At 38.0% G+C, this 16216-nt stretch overlaps 1 protein-coding gene across 23 annotated transcripts in view; it reads left to right on the top strand.

The window, feature by feature from the left end:
- The window catches only part of ADGRL2 (adhesion G protein-coupled receptor L2), a 297985-nt gene extending 288948 nt beyond the window's left edge, over window positions 1-9037 (top strand). For 5 of the 23 annotated variants that reach the window (XM_073593661.1, XM_073593658.1, XM_073593659.1 and 2 more), the window contains 5 exons: window positions 2416-2544; window positions 2922-3018; window positions 4319-4447; window positions 5185-5202; window positions 8088-9037. In XM_073593661.1, the coding sequence (XP_073449762.1) occupies window positions 2416-2544; window positions 2922-3018; window positions 4319-4447; window positions 5185-5202; window positions 8088-8842 (1128 nt within the window). In that variant the 3' untranslated portion in view covers window positions 8843-9037. Of the gene's footprint in view, window positions 1-2415; window positions 2545-2921; window positions 3019-4318; window positions 4448-4688; window positions 4771-5184; window positions 5237-7303; window positions 7343-8087 lie in introns of all 23 variants that reach the window. The other 18 variants (XM_073593662.1, XM_073593678.1, XM_073593660.1 and 15 more) reach the window with 10 other exon arrangements.
- The last annotated feature ends 7179 nt before the right edge of the window (window positions 9038-16216 follow it).

Below are 16216 nucleotides of genomic sequence, written 5' to 3'. Positions count from 1 at the left end.
ACTCCAGGATTCTTTTTCTGCTGTTGTTAATGAACCGTTTCATTGCTGCCCAGAGTAATTACAAGTCATCTTCAAAAACACCCATGTGTCTGGCATTATGTCCTTGTATCTTGGGCATGCAACAGCAGCGTATTGAGAGGATCTCCACCTAGGAGTAATAGAACATCGGATGAAGACCTGGGCATGTTTCTTTTCTGAAGGCCCGTATTACGCAGGCTTCCTGCACCACACTTTAAATATTCTTTAAAACAGTGCTGGGTTTTCCCTCAGTGTGTTTAATATATGGATGGATGTTGCATGACTATGCAACATTAGGAAAGACTGCATCCCATGGTATCTAGCTATAGATCACTGATATTACAGTACAGCACAGCTAGTCACAAGGTCCGTAATGACCTGATTATCACAGCCACTGCCTAGGGAGCCTGGAAAGCTGGAATTCATATTTGGAGGAAAAGGGGCCACGCTGTTTGGCCACTTTTTATGATAAGGAGAAGCTTTGCTCCAAACACATCAGGTAGTAAAGCTGCTGGGCAGGAATGTGTAAATCGACAGACTTGTGTCTTGACCATTAAGCTATAATGGTGCTCTTAGAAAGCTGTGCTATCTGAAAGTAGGAGCATCATGTTAGATGGGGGTGCTGCTAAAATTGCTACTTCCAGTCCCAGTAGATCAGAGAAGCTGGATAAGGCTACATTCACACACAGAATCGGTAGATTCTTGCCAGCGGTTCTAAACCACCACCACAAACCAAAAATTCTATTCAATTCGTTTTTAATATTCAAAGCAAGCACCTACATCCATCAATGTCTTTATGCTTTATTTTGGTGAGATATTGCTTTGAAGAACACCCCCTCCTAGCATGTCTAGCCATGGCCATCTTGAGTGAGGGCAGATGATTAATGTAGCATTTACTTCCTGGAATCTATCTGCCCTGAGAGAACCCCCTTGCGTAGGCCAGAAACCAGGAATCAACTGAAATGTTGTACATAAATAAAAGGTAAAAATTATATATATATATATATATATATCTTTATATTTTCTAAGGCTAGCAGCATAAGGATTTAAAATAGTTATTAGTGATTGAGAGAGTTTAGTTCTGCTTTAAAAAAAACAATTCACTGTATTACTTTTGAATTTTGGTAATTATTTGCTCTATGGTACCTGTAGCTACAGAGATCATTGGGGGTTGTTTTGAAGCTTATGTTCTATTTGCATAGAATATGTAAGCATTTAAAGTGTTACTAAACCCAGGAGCCTGCATTCACTATATCTGGTCTCCCACAGTACACAGAACATGGAAATGCACTTATTTTAGTAATAGAAACTGCAAAATACCTTTTCTCATCAGCAATATATAGCAGCCTTGTGACTTCTATCAGTTCCTAGTAAAGCTTGCAGGAGGAGTTTTCATTCTCCCCTGTCTGGACATGTCTGAACAGTGCTGATTGGCCCTGTGGTGATTACATGCACCCTCCCAAGAAAAAAAAAACTTCTTTAGAAATACACACCAAACTGAGCATGTGCAGCCCGTCCCCTGGCTCTGTAAACATCCGGTTATTTTTTGGAGACCGTAAAAGAAGGAGGAGGATCAGAGAGACAGGGTCAAACAGCCTTTATACACAATGCAAAAGATTAAACCCTTAGGTTCCACAGTGAGTATAACAAGCATGCTTGACTGCATATACAGACTGATTTTACTGTTGTGGGTTTAGTAACACTTTAAGCTTGTTGTCTGGCCTCAGTTGTATTTTTCATTTTACTGGGGCCTGAAGTATAAAAATTGTCAGAACAAAAAGCATTTTTCCATGCTAGTCAAATTCCAAAAAAAAAAAAAAAAAAAAGAATTTGATTTCTGTGGCCTTTTCAAATGCTTCTCTTTCAGACATGTTTAAGACAGAAGAACCACAAGCAATGTTTTTATATAGCATGTCTTATGACACTTTGGTGTCTCAAAATAAACTCAGGTTCATGCATTTGGTTGCCTTATAACTTTGCTTTAATTTCCATTCTTAAATGATTTTTGGTTCGTATTTTATATATTTTTTTTAATTTAATGTTGGGGGTGTCTCAGAAACTTGGACAGCTTTTACAATCGCTTTTGTGTTCCCGCATGTGACTTGTCTTGGCTTGGACATTTCAATTAAAAATGTCATTTCTGTAAATCTTTGAATTGCAGTTGAGTCAAAAGTTTTACTTAATGAAAGAAACTTTTATGTTTCATTATGACCCCGGAGAGCTGCTGTTCAAGACAGATGCTAATTGAGTTCTCGAAGAATGTCAGCTGCTACTTTTGTTGACTCTACTACAGTAAATCAATGGTCTGGTAAACAAACCCATTAAATTGTGCTAGATTAAAAGACCTTTTTTTAGATTTCTTCCCTCCATCGTTTAAAAAGCCTTTTCTTTTTACAGGTGCGCAAAGAGTACAGCAAGTGTTTCAGGCACACCTACTGCTGCGGAGGTCTTCCGACCGAAAGCCCCCACAGCGTGGTTAAAACATCGACGGCAAGAACCAGCGCTCGATACTCTTCCGGCACCCAGGTGACAAAGAAGTAGACAGCATTTTTAATTAACCTTATTTATAGCTTCCCTTTGGAGACTCACAGTTGAGATACACTAATTGTCTTCTCATTACAGTGATCTAGATGGCAAATGCATGTTTTGCTGTCATTTTTTTTAACCGAATTGATACAGTTTAAAATATTTCCTGCAGATCTCCAGTTTTTTTTTTTTTCCCGCCTCTTAAACATATTCAACAGTAATCCATTAGCATGCCCCAAAATTTTAACTGCAGCTCCTCTAATTGAAATATGATAGATATTTTCAGCTAATTGCACAGTATGCCAAAACTGACATTCATGCTGGCCAAAAATTCAAGAACTAATTTTGGGAGGTTTTTTTTTTTTTTTTGTACTCAGAGTCGAATCAGAAGAATGTGGAATGACACAGTGAGGAAGCAATCAGAATCATCTTTTATCTCAGGTGACATAAACAGTACGTCTACCCTTAATCAAGGTAATTACCCAGCAGTCTTTCTTTTTTTTTTTCTTTTAGTGCTTGTATTAAACATTTTTACCTGTGGTCATACAGTGGCTTATGAATATTTTCTAACCAAGCTAAATTAACCTCAATTGTTACTAAATGACTGGCAACAGCCAGGCAGGAAAATCAGATATATGGGACTGTACATTTTGGACTAAAACTTAGGAATTTTTCAATTTTTTTCTTCCCTCTGTGCTGCTGTTTGATATAAAATATCAAACTATAGTAGATCTATAATATATCTTCTTTATTATTTAATTTACATTTTCCCTGGAACAGTTTTGTTTCCCAATTTAACTATAGCTGCTTTAGCTTTTTGTTATGATTTGCCTGTTCTTTACAATTTTGGTGCTTCATTGCGTGCTAAAACAAGTTTAACCAGTAAATTATGTTTCCGAAAACTGAAGCGTTCAATTCTCTAGAGTGTCTTGCAACAATTACTTAAGATGATCACCCAATAAAGCGTAAATTGTATTTTTTTTTTTTTCCACCATCTTCCCATATAGTCTGTTTATATAGATTTAGATACGTTTTGTTGTTGTACCATATATTATACTATTGCTTACATTTACAGTTTGAATGTATTGCTCTTGTACAATATGTTGCTGCTTTTTTATTTTGTGTTCTTTTTGGCCTTTTACTGTTCAAATGTGCGCTTGGTATTTTGTCCTTCTGCAGCATGCCTTCTTTTGTTTTTGCATAAGCTTTTATTTTTTTTTATTTTTTTTACGGCAGTATGTCTTGCTCTAGTCTCATGTATGTTTTAGTTTCTTTTCTTCCTCTGTATTTTTTTGTCATTCTTTTTATTAACACAAATTTTCCCATTAGGGATTGCCCCACTGTTAAAATATTCATTAAGCATTAAATTCCCTCATCACACGCAAAAAGGTTTAAGATTTTTTTTTTTTTTCCCAAGCAGATGCATTTTGAAAAGTTACATCATTTTCTGTGCTTTTAATTACCATTCTTGTCTGACGGTAATTTTGTGTAAATTATTAAATGTCACTCTTAGATGATGTTTACTTTAAGGATTTTAAAAAGCACCTGTGAATTAAAAGAGAAAAAAAAAAAAACGTTGCCACATTTATATTCTCCTAGAATTTAGCTGCCTAAACTATAGTCCTTAAATAGAATTACTTTTAACTAGTGAAGGGCTGCTCAAAAACACAAACCTACAGAAAACTATTTTTTTGGGTGGGGAAGAGGGGATATTGAAGGTGCTGAGCCAGTACCACAAGAAGTGATTAATTTATTTTTGTTTTCTTTGTCTTAGGAATGACTGGCAATTACCTACTAACAAACCCTCTTCTTCGACCCCATGGCACTAACAACCCTTATAACACACTGCTCGCCGAAACTGTTGTATGTAATACCCCTACTGCTCCTGTGTTTAACCCACCAGGTGTGCTTCTACTTAAATCATTTGTTCTCTATCACTCACCACATTCTTTAAACATAAAACCTGTGGACATGCAGTTCTCTCTTTTTTTTTTTTTTTTTTTTTTTTTTTAATTTTTCCTTTTTTTTTTCTGTCCTACATATTAACAGACATGCAGCACTCCCTATGCCGGCCTCTTAAAACTGCACTATAATATAGCGATGTTACTAGTATTTACCTATCATTATCCATGTTTTCAACACAGGTGGGATAAATCTTAATATACTATTTCAGGACTGACATCACAAGGTCCAAGAGTCCATCTTCAAGATTTTTATCCCGTAGAGGTACAACTCTCTATCATACTAAGCACGGTGATTGCTTGGCGGATCAGGATTAGGTTATTTGCTAGCAAGTGACCAAAAAAAAAAAATGGCAGCATACCGGCATGAATTATAGTATAGTGCAGCTTTAAGCTGGTTGATAAACCATATTGTCTATTGTATCATTAGACAGATTTTTTTTTTTTTATACCTAAAACTAAATTTGTGCGTTCAAAGTTGTGTTATTGTTATATGTTTGTTGCTTATTTAAGTATATGACATTGAGATATTCTTTATTCAATGTTCTGCTACTGTAAATTTCGTAACACTTAATTCTATTTTAACGTCGGTCTGTCCTATCTGTTCTCTTGTTTTGTTTTTTTTTGTTTTTTCTTTCTTTCCTTTTTTTTTTTTTTCTTTACTTATGCTTTCCTCTAGCGAACTACAGAGAGACAAGTATGGGAGTAAAACTTAACTTTGCCTATCAAATGTAAATTTTTTCAGCATGGTTTTTAAACAGGCACATTTAAAACATAACTATCAATCATGAAATAACTCAGCGGGCAAGTGGTTCACAATCTGTATTCAAAGACATAATAATATTAGTTTCAAATTGAATCTGGACTTTTTTGTCTACATTTGGATAACAGCAATGGATATACTGCAATCTCAGTTGGTAATATATTTGCAATGCTGAAATAATTTGCTGTTTTTTAAAAGAGTGCTGTCAAGCAGAAATGTTTTATTTGCTTATCATTTCTACATTCCCACAGTAATCTTGCTACAGGCTAAGGAAAGTCTTCAAGTGAATTACCTGATCAGAAGCAGAAAAAAAAATCTGCTGTTCAAAAATTATAAAAAAAAAAAAAAAAAAATCTGCTGTACTTTGATGCAAGTATATCAGAGAAAACAATTTCCCCACATTTACTTCAAAAAGGGGAACATTTTAATATTTATTTTTTTTACCAAATTCTAGCTTTTCAAAACTTTGTACATGTGATCAGACAGTAATTATCCAGTAATTATTCAAAATATCATAGGTTGATAATTTGTATACCTAAAAAGCCTGTTTAGCAACACACATGAATTTTTGTCATTGATTTTGCACACCTTGAAATCTGCACGGCGCAGAGTGATATTTCATTTTAATTATCAATTTGTTTTTTTTTTCTATGATGAAATATTCTCTAATATACCTCATGTCATAGATACATCATTTAAACAAATCAAAGAATAAAAAAAAAACAGTCAAACTTAAAAAAAAAAAAAAAACTTTGGCCAATAAATCCAAAATACAAGTTGATCCATAGTAAAAAGGTATATAATAATCTCAAGGAATTGTAGGAAAGAATATAATTTTGTTATATTGTTCGATTATTCGCTATTAATATTCTAGGTATAATTATTTTGATATGGTTTAAAAACCATTTGGAATCGATGGGAGGGTATTGCCGTTTTTCTTTGTTGTAAACAATAAAGACATATTTGTCTCTAAAAACCATTTGGAAAATAGAATAAAACTTATTTTTTTTTTAATCCTTTCATTTTAAGTTGGATACATTTTTACCATCATATGTTTAATTGCAGGATTTTATTAGCACCCTTAAGTAGCCTGAAGTAATGGCTAATTTGCATAGTCCCATTACTTTCATAGTTTTATTAAATAAATCCCAGGATCCTTTGACCTTAGCTAATATGTTTACGAACATCGCAACTTGAATTTTTCGCAGGAACTAATTTGTATTGTCGATTTATTGGCTCTTATTAGGCTGCAGCCTTCGGCATGATTTCCAATAGCAGCCTTCCCACTCATTGTCCCATTTTCCTCCAAATCTTGCATACAATGCAGTAACGTCATATTGTGCAGGCTGTTTGAAAAAAAATATTGATATATTAATTTTTAATTCATCTTTTTTCTCATATGTCTGTTAATCAAATGGTGTTCATCTTGATTTTAAAAATATATATTTTTCATTTTTATTTTATTTTTTGTATTTTTTTTTTCTTGTATTTCAAAAAAAATATAAGTGTTTCATACATCATTTTTGTCTACATGAGCATGTTTCCATCAGGACACCATCACACATGCAGTAGACATTTTTTTGTTATTTTTTTTTTCTCCCCCCCCCCCCCCCCCCCCTTCGATTTCGTACGTGAGACAGCATGTCAGAGACATCTCCTCATTCTACATCCAATATTTATTTGGTTAATTTCTGTGAACCATGCTTACAGAAATTCCTGGCATTTCTGCATTTTGACCTTGGTGCCCGATGCTCATCCTGGCCTTTAACTCACTGATTTGCCCCATGTGGGTCCATTCCGTACTATCACTGTGACCGATGCAGACTACAGGGCTGCTGGCAAAGTCTTGACTCTTTAAAAGCCTGGGGCTGCTGCTGGCGCATAGAATATGAGCAATCTATGTTACATTAACCAGAAACAAAAGGCTGTTATTGCTAGTAATCTCATTTGCTGAACCCTTGCTCTGAATAAGTTGCTGAGAATCCTAGTAATCCATCTTGTGCAATAAATCATTTTACTTTCTTTTATATATCAGCTACACTTAGCCCAGATAGACTGAGCAGACAGCCATAATGTGAGTGGTACACAGTGAGTCATTCCACCTTGCTCTATCATGTTGTGGATGATGCTTGTGGGACATTTTGGCTCTAGTGTGAAAGGTGGCTATCTATGTTCTCCATAACGTCTTTGTATTTGTCCATTTTCCATTCTGTCCTTTTTTTAGTTTGTTTCCACATCCCAGATTAAAAAAAAAAAAAAAGAGGAACCGTTAGAGACATTGTTGAAGTAGTTGCTTGCCAGTTTGTTGATTTTGGTTGTACATCTGCTTATAATTTGATGTATACATATTCAATTTTTTTATGTATGTATTTTTTTTTAACTAGTGTCGTTTAGGACAAATCAATACAAATTAAAAATAAATAAATAAATAAAATCTACCAAAGTTTTTGCATTAGATATGCAAGAGCATGGAGTGAACACAACTAAAACTTGATAACTTGACTTATTTTGGTATGGTTCCCAAATTATTCCCCTGCGAGGTGTGCAATTAATTACAGATGGGAATGTCAGAGAACGGAGCATTTGAAATTTTTTTACAGGTTCCTTTACATATTTTCTGCTGGGTTTTTTTTTTTTTCGAAATTGTTTCAGCACCTTCGAAAATTGTTACATAAAATTTCTAAATTGTTACATAGCAGCTGTGATATTGAATACTTTGTCCTAGACTACATTAAATTTTTAATATACGAAAGACCTACCTGGGTTAACAAAATGTCCTCTAAACGGTTCCTGTCTTTTTATTTTTTTTTCTTTTCCAGGACATTCACTGAACAATGCCAGGGATTCAAGTGCCATGGATACTCTACCGCTAAATGGTAACTTTAACAACAGCTACTCTCTACGGAATGGGGATTACAGTGATGGAGTACAAGTTGTAGACTGTGGACTAAGTCTGAATGATACGGCATTTGAAAAAATGATAATTTCAGAGCTAGTGCACAACAACCTGCGGTGTAGCAGCAAGAACCACAACCTGGAGCGGTCCCTGCCCATCAAAACTGTCATTGGGGGAAGCAGTAGCGAAGACGATGCAATCGTTGCGGATGCTTCCTCCTTAATGCACGGCGACAACCCGGGGCTGGAGCTCCACCACAAAGAGCTGGAGGCACCGCTAATTCCACAACGGACTCACTCTCTTCTGTACCACCCACAGAAGAAAGTGAAGACCGAAGGAACGGACAGTTATGTGTCACAGTTGACCGCCGAGGCTGAAGACAATCTCCAATCCCCAAACAGAGACTCTCTCTACACTAGTATGCCCAATCTACGGGACTCTCCATACCCAGAGAGTAGCCCAGACATCGAAGAGGATTTATCGCCCTCAAGGAAGAGTGAGAACGAGGACGTTTATTATAAAAGCATGCCAAATCTCGGAGCTGGACACCATCTACAGATGTATTACCAGATAAGCAGGGGCAATAGCGATGGCTACATTATACCCATAAACAAGGAAGGTTGCGTCCCCGAAGGAGATGTCAGGGAAGGACAAATGCAACTAGTCACAAGTCTTTAATATACATTTTTAGGAGTACAAATGGCTCATGCAGGTATTAAAAGACTGAATTTTGTTCAACTGAGGCCACCTTATTTGTGATCGGCAGCCTAGTAAGACTCACGCTGCTCTCCATTGTGTAGGAGAGCTATGGACTTTTTCAGTTCTGTGAATTTTTTTTATAAATCGAAAATGGGGGAAAAAAAAAAAAAGAAACTTTGTATATACACAGAGTATACTTAAAATATTTGTTACAAAGCAAACTGGTACCAACACGGTATTTAAAATATCTGCTGCTGCTGCTTCTGACCAGACTTTGGGGGAGATAAAAGTAGCAAATCGGCCATTTTGTTCAGCAGCTCTGGAACCTAGTTTGTAAATACGGCTGCCAATTTGTGAGGCCTGCATTGTATTATATACAAGATGTAGGCTCCGAAATCCTGTGGGATAGTTTTACTGTACCATGCTGTTTCTGAATAGTCTGCAGGATTTTTTGGTCATTTTTTTTTTTTTTTATTTTATTTGTATTTTCTTTCCCTGCTTTGCAGGTCACTGCAGATTCTATCCATTAAGGCAAAGATTAAACAAACATGTCTAACCACTAGCAATCAAGCCACTGGCCTTATTTCATATGTTTCCTCAACTGTACAATGAACTGTTATCATGAAAATGGCAAAATAAATTATATTTTGTTCTATTGCTAGGGTGAAATACATTTGTGTCCAACTTGAAGTATAACTGTTGATTTAAATAATTTTGAAAGATTGACATAAAATATTGTGAAAACTATCAACTGCACAAAGCTTTTTTTTTTTTTTTTTTATTTTATATACACGCTTGTTTCTTTGTGGTAAAAAATTAAACTTAGTCTGTTTTTTTTTTTTGTTATGGAAAGTTGGATCCCAATCCCTTTTTTATTTTTTGTTTTTTTTTTAATTTAATGCCAAATTAATTTTTAAAGATAAAAAAAAATACTTTTCTTATATATTCAGGAGCCAATATTGTCATTAATTGCACAAGTTTGGTGAAATCTGGCATATTGTTAAACAGGGATCATTGGCACTAACCCTGAAACAAGTGGTGCCCGACCTACATATAAATATATATATATATTTTTTAAATAACAGTCCAGATTATTACTCCAAGACCTTTTCTGCCTATGTTTAGCCATTAATTTATTTTATAATTAAAGCAATGTGTACATTTTCAGTGAAAATTTCATTTTTTTTTTTTTTTTTAAACCTCAGCTGTTAATAAAAAGCCCATCACTAATATTCAATGTAAAGATTAACACCTGTTTGACAGTAAATAAATGTGAATTTTTTTTTTCAAAAATGTTACTGCTGTTTCTATGGTTTGTAGGGTTGAGACAGTCTGATCCGAGAGCCCTTTACTGACTTGCTGTAGGGATAGTGATAAATGACCATACTTGACAATAAAACCTCTTTACTTTTATAATTGAAGTGTTTTATCCATTAATTGTGGTGCTTTTGTGGATAACTGTGTAGAGACTTTCTTCTGAAAGTTTGGTGAAATTTTTGAATGTATATCATATTGTAGCTCTGCAATGATTTTGCTTGTCTTTTACTTTTCTTTTGCTAGGATGTATACATTGTATGGAAAACAATTTTCCTTTATCAATGGCTTTATCCAGTGCCGTTTGTCTAGATTTAAAGGTTATCTAAACCCAAAAACCAAAATGTATTATATTGCAGATTACTAAATTTTAGATGTGGCTTAATTCGTTCTTCTTTTTTCAGGCACAGAAAATGCGAGTTGACCTTGCTAGAATTTAGTTTTCCTTGTCCTGTGCAGTGAAATGATGTCTTAAGCGCACCAGTTTTCCCATGTACCTTCTTTGAATTAAAAAAAAAAAAACTCCACTTTGCAATGGAGATGAAGTGGAAAAGAAGTTATTAACCACTTCCCACCCGGCCTATAGCAAAATGACGGCCGGGCGGTGGTTCAGTTATCCTGACTGAGCATCATATGACGTCTAGCAGGATAACAGCCCGTGGGGGCGCACATCGCGGCGATCGGTGGTGCACACCGCTACACCGATCTCGGTAAAGAGCCTCCGACGGATGCTCTTTACCACGTGATCAGCCGTATCCAATCACGGCTGATCACAATGTAAACAGGAAGAGCTGTTGATCGGCTTTTCCTCACTGGCATCTGTCAGAAGCGAGTAGAGGAGAGCCGACCGGCTGCTCTCCTGACGGGGGGGGGGGGTCGGTGCTGATTGTCAGCACAGCCCCCCTCGGATCCTGCACAGAACCACCATCATGCTGCCCAGAACCACCAGGATGGCCATCCACACTGGACCACCAGGTATGCCCCCCCCCAGACCACCAGGTAAATGCAAATCTGTGCCCAGGCAGCTGCCAATCAGTGCCGACTCACAATGACTGCCAGGGATGCCCATCAGTGTCGCATATCAATGCCCAGCAGTGCCGCCTATCAGTACTTAGCAGTGCCGCCTATCAGTGCCACTCATAAGTACCCATCTTTGCAGCCTTTCAGTGCCCATCAGTATCGCCTATCAGCGCCCATCAGTGCCGCCTATCAGTGCCCCACCCATGGTGCCGCCTTATCAGTGCCCGTCAGTGCCGCCTTATCAGTGAAGGAGAAAACTTATTTACAAAATTTTATAACCGAAGCAAAACTTTTTTTTTTTTTAATTTTCAGTCTTTTTGTTTAGCAAAAAATAAAAACCGCAGAGGTGATCAAATACCAACAAAATAAAACTCTATTTGTGGGAACAAAATGATAAAAAAATCTGTTTGGGTACAGTGTAGCATGACCGCGCAATTGTCATTTAAACAGCGACAGCGCAGAAAGCTGAAAATTGGCTTTGGGCAGGAAGGAGGGTAAGTGCCTGGTATTGAAGTGGTTAAACCAAATCGGGAAAGTGGCCTAGTGAGAAAGATGTCTCACGCCATAAATACAGTGGGGAAATAGGCATAGCCACGCTAAAAGTTTATTTAAAGAATATCCAAGTGTAAATAAGGGAAATAGGCCTGGAAAAAAATGAATGCAGCCACGACCCCTAAGGAGGACTAATAATCTGTGATATATTGAATTTTTGCTTTTCGAGGTTAAGGATGATTTTATTCATGGACATAGACAGGATTCTACTTTGAGCCTAATGCCTCAACGCAGAATCTAAAACTTTCCTCTTACCACATGCCACACTATTGGCTCAGTTCATCAAGCTCTTTTTTTTTTTTTTTATTGTTTAACTGGTATTTTCTTGATGCTGCACCTTACATGGTTCATTACTTTAAAGCAGGGGGCTTTCATTTTCTAATCGAAGAACCAGTTTACTGTCCTTTAGACTTTGAGGGCCCTGACATCAGTGAGACTAAACAATGCAGAGTTGGTGAGAATTGGGGGGGTAAAAAGAAAAACTTTGGTGCCTTTAGGTAGTGGAAGGCAGAATAATGCCCCATAACTGTTGGCCTTTCATTGATGTCAGTGGAAGGAATAGTGCCCCATCTTTGGTGTTACAAGAGTAATAGTACCCCAACATTGGTGTTAGGCCTTGTACACACTAGCAGGTTTTTTTCCTTCAACCCAGTGGGTTAAACGAAAAAAAAAAAAAACTGAAGAGCTTGAGAGGAGCCGCTGTACTAATAATCCGATGATAGAAGAGGAATAGTGCCTCATCATTGCTGCTAGGAGAGGAATAGTGCCCCAACATTGGTGTTAGGAGAGGAATAGTGCCACATCTTTGGTGTTAGGAGAGGAATATTATCCCATCATTGGTGCTAGGAGAGGAATAGTGCCCCATCATTGGTGCTAGGAGAGGAATAGTGCCACATCTTTGGTGTTAGGTGAGGAATATTGCCACATCATTGGCACTAGGAGAGGTATAATGCCCCCTTCATTGGTGTTAGGAGAGGAATAGTGCCCCAACATTTGTGTTAGGTGAGGAATAGTGCCCCATCATTGGTGCTAGGAGAGGAATAGTGCACATCATTGGTGTTAGGTGAGGAATATTGCCACATCATTAGCATTAGGAGAGGTATAATTTCCCCCTCATTGGTATTAGGAGAGGAATAGTGCCCCAACATTGGTGTTAGGAGAGGAATAGTGCCACATCTTTGGTGTTAGGTGAGGAATAGTGCCACATCATTGGCACTAGGAGAGGTATAATGTGCCCCAACATTGGTGCTAGGAGAGGAATAGTGCCCCATCATGGTGCTAGTAGAGGAATAGTGCCCCATCATGGTGCTAGGAGAGGAATAGTGCTCCCTCGATGTTAGGGAAGGAATAGTACCCCATCATTGGTGTTAGGTGAGCAATAGTACCCCATCATCAGTGTTAGGAGAGGAATAGTGCACATCATTGGTGTTAGGTGAGGAATATTGCCACATCATTAGCACTAGGAGAGGTATAATGTCCCCCTCATTGGTATTAGGAGAGGAATAGTACCCCATCATTGGTGTTAGGTGAGGAATAGTGCCCCATCATTGGTGTTAGGTGAGAAATAGTGCCCCATCATTGGTGCTAGGAGAGGAATAGTGCCCCATCATTGGTGCTAGGAGAGGAATAATGCCCCATCATGGTGCTAGAAGAGGAATAGTGCCCTCTCGATGTTAGGGAAGGAATAGTACCCCATCATTGGTGTTAGGTGAGCAATAGTGCCCCATCATTGGTGTTAGGTGAGGGATAGTACCCCATCATCGGTGTTGGGAGAGGAATAGTGCACATCATTGGTGTTAGGTGAGGAATATTGCCACATCATTAGCACTAGGAGAGGTATAATGTCCCTCTCATTGGTATTAGGAGAGGAATAGTGCCCCATCATTGGTGTTAGGTGAGGAATAGTGCCCCATCATTGGTGCTAGGAGAGGAATAGTGCCCCCTCGATGTTAGGGAAGGAATAGTACCCCATCATTGGTGTTAGGTGAGCAATAGTGCCCCATTATTGGTGTTAGGTGAGGGATAGTGCCCCATCATTGGTGTTAGGGGAGGAATAGTACCCCAACATTGGTGTTAAGCCTAGTACAGGGATCTCCCTCGCTGAGCTATTGTCTTCTGACGGGAACAGCTGAGAGTGCTCGGATGCCGATCTGCACACCTTTTTCAGTCATGCCCCTTCAACAGAAGCCGGACACTCAGACAGCTTCTGTGGGACCAGCTGCTGTACACAGGGGTCGAATGTCGGCCAGTTTCTATTGAACAGGCTGATCCTGCCGAATGATAGGCCCATGTGTATGGCGCTTAAGGGGAAGAATAGTACACCAAGAGCCAAATAAAGGAAATCAAAGGGCATAAGGTGTGTTTTTTTTTTTTTTTTTTTTGTAAGCAATAAAGTAAAATTCAAATCACAAAGATTTTTGCACATGGCGATGATATCCTAAAATAGCGAGCTTCTAATTAGCGATAACTGTGAATTTCCTTTGGTATCATTGAAGAGAGCAGGAAAAAGGACCATTTGAGTTGGTGATAACATTTTGTAATAAAATAATTAGTAAAATAAGGTTTTCAGCAGTTAAATATAGAATAATTTTTGCACACCTATGTGCTATTTATGCTGCTAAATATTTTTAAGAGAATCTTATCACAAGATAAAATAGGGGGAATTGAAAATATATATGAAAAGAAAGAACTCCTTTTTTTTGTTTTTGAGCAGTGATGGGTTAGGGCCCTCTGTCAGGTTGTCTGTGTTTCCACTAGGGGCATTTCCTGGGGTTGATTTACTAAAACTGGAGAGTGCAAAATCTGGTGCAGCTGTGCATGGTAGCCAATCACCTTCTAACTTCAGCTTGTTCAATTAAGCTTTGACAAAAACCTGGAAGCTGATTCAGAGTTGCACCACATTGTGCACTCTTCAGTTTTAGTAAATCGGCCCTACTGATCATTATCACCAGGACTGATAGTTATGGAGAAACATTTTCAATTGTCATTAGAGCATAAAACCAGAAAAGGGAAAATGTTCCTGGAACAAAAGTCCCCAATGGAAGAACTGTATAAGAAAACAAAAGAAACATCCCAAGAGCGACACAAATGGAAAAAAAAAAGAAACCTGAAAGGGGTTTTAGCATTCTTCCTTGATCCAAATTGGATAAAAGTTTGCATTAAGCCTTATTCATTTAATTAAGTCACTGATTTATACTTGTAGAGAAGTCACCAAAGGAGAAAATAAAACGAACGATCCCTTATAAGAACTTAGAACCATGTATGGTGTATGTTACATAGTTACATAGTAGGTGAGGTTGAAAAAAGACACCATCAAGTCCAACCTATGTGTTTGATTATATGTCAGTATTACATTGTATATCCCTGTATGTTGCGGTCATTCAGGTGCTTATCTAATAGTTTCTTGAAGCTATCGATGCTCCCCGCTGAGACCACCACCTGTGAAAGGGAATTCCACATCCTTGCTGCTCTTACAGTAAAGAACCCTCTACGTAGTTTAAGGGTTAAACCTCTTTTCTTCTAATTTTAATGAGTGGCCGCGAGTCTTGTTAAACTCTCTTCTGCGAAAAAGTTTTATTTCTATTGTAGGGTCACCAGTACGGTATTTGTATATCGAATTCATATCCCCTCTAAAGCGTCTCTTCTCCAGAGAGAATAAGTTCAGTGCTCGCAACCTTTCCTCATAACTAATATCCTCCAGACCCTTTATTAGCTTTGTTGCCCTTCTTTGTACTCGCTCCATTTCCAGTACATCCTTCCTGAGGACTGGTGCCCAGAACTGGACAGCATACTCCGGGTGCGGCCGGAGACTTGTAGAGTGGGAGAATTATAGTTTTATCTCTGGAGTTGATCCCCTTTTTAATGCATGCCAATATTCTGTTTGCTTTGTTAGCAGCATGTTGTGTCTCCACCATATCATTTGTACATGCAATGCTGCAAACCATAAACAAATCGCCGTTTATCATGTTAAAATCTCTTGTTTAATCAGAATGGTCTCAATTCATATAAAAAAAGATAACAATGAAAAACAATGAGTTCATGTAAAAAATAACCATCTGATAACCGTACTGGGTGCGAATAACCACAAATCCTGCCCAAAGGAGATTAATCAAACCTTATGACCTGTAGTGAGGGCTCCTGCCATGATGAAGGAGCTGGTATGCAAAGGAGCCTGTAGTCTCTGGGTTGTCACTGGCTGCACAGCTGATGGAAGAGGTGGCCGGGAAAAATCCTGAATAGGGGACCCGACATCACAGAGCCATGCAAGGGGAGGATGAAACATGTTGTTACGGTGACACAGGTATACGCTGGAGTGCGTTCCATCAAGCTCTACCCATAAGGACCTCCCTCCCAGGTCTGTCTCTCCCCTGGCGCAGCTCTGTGTACGGCCCTGGCTCCCGCTCTGGAACATCCTGGTGGCGCCCTCGCCAGCATCCAAGCTTGTTTTCTGCCCATCTACTGACGCCA

This window comes from Aquarana catesbeiana, linkage group LG07 (genome assembly GCF_042186555.1).
Source record: "Aquarana catesbeiana isolate 2022-GZ linkage group LG07, ASM4218655v1, whole genome shotgun sequence".
NCBI classification, from domain to species: Eukaryota; Metazoa; Chordata; class Amphibia; order Anura; family Ranidae; genus Aquarana; species Aquarana catesbeiana.
Note: the sequence above shows the minus strand (reverse complement) of the source record. Positions and strands in the feature narration are given on the sequence as shown.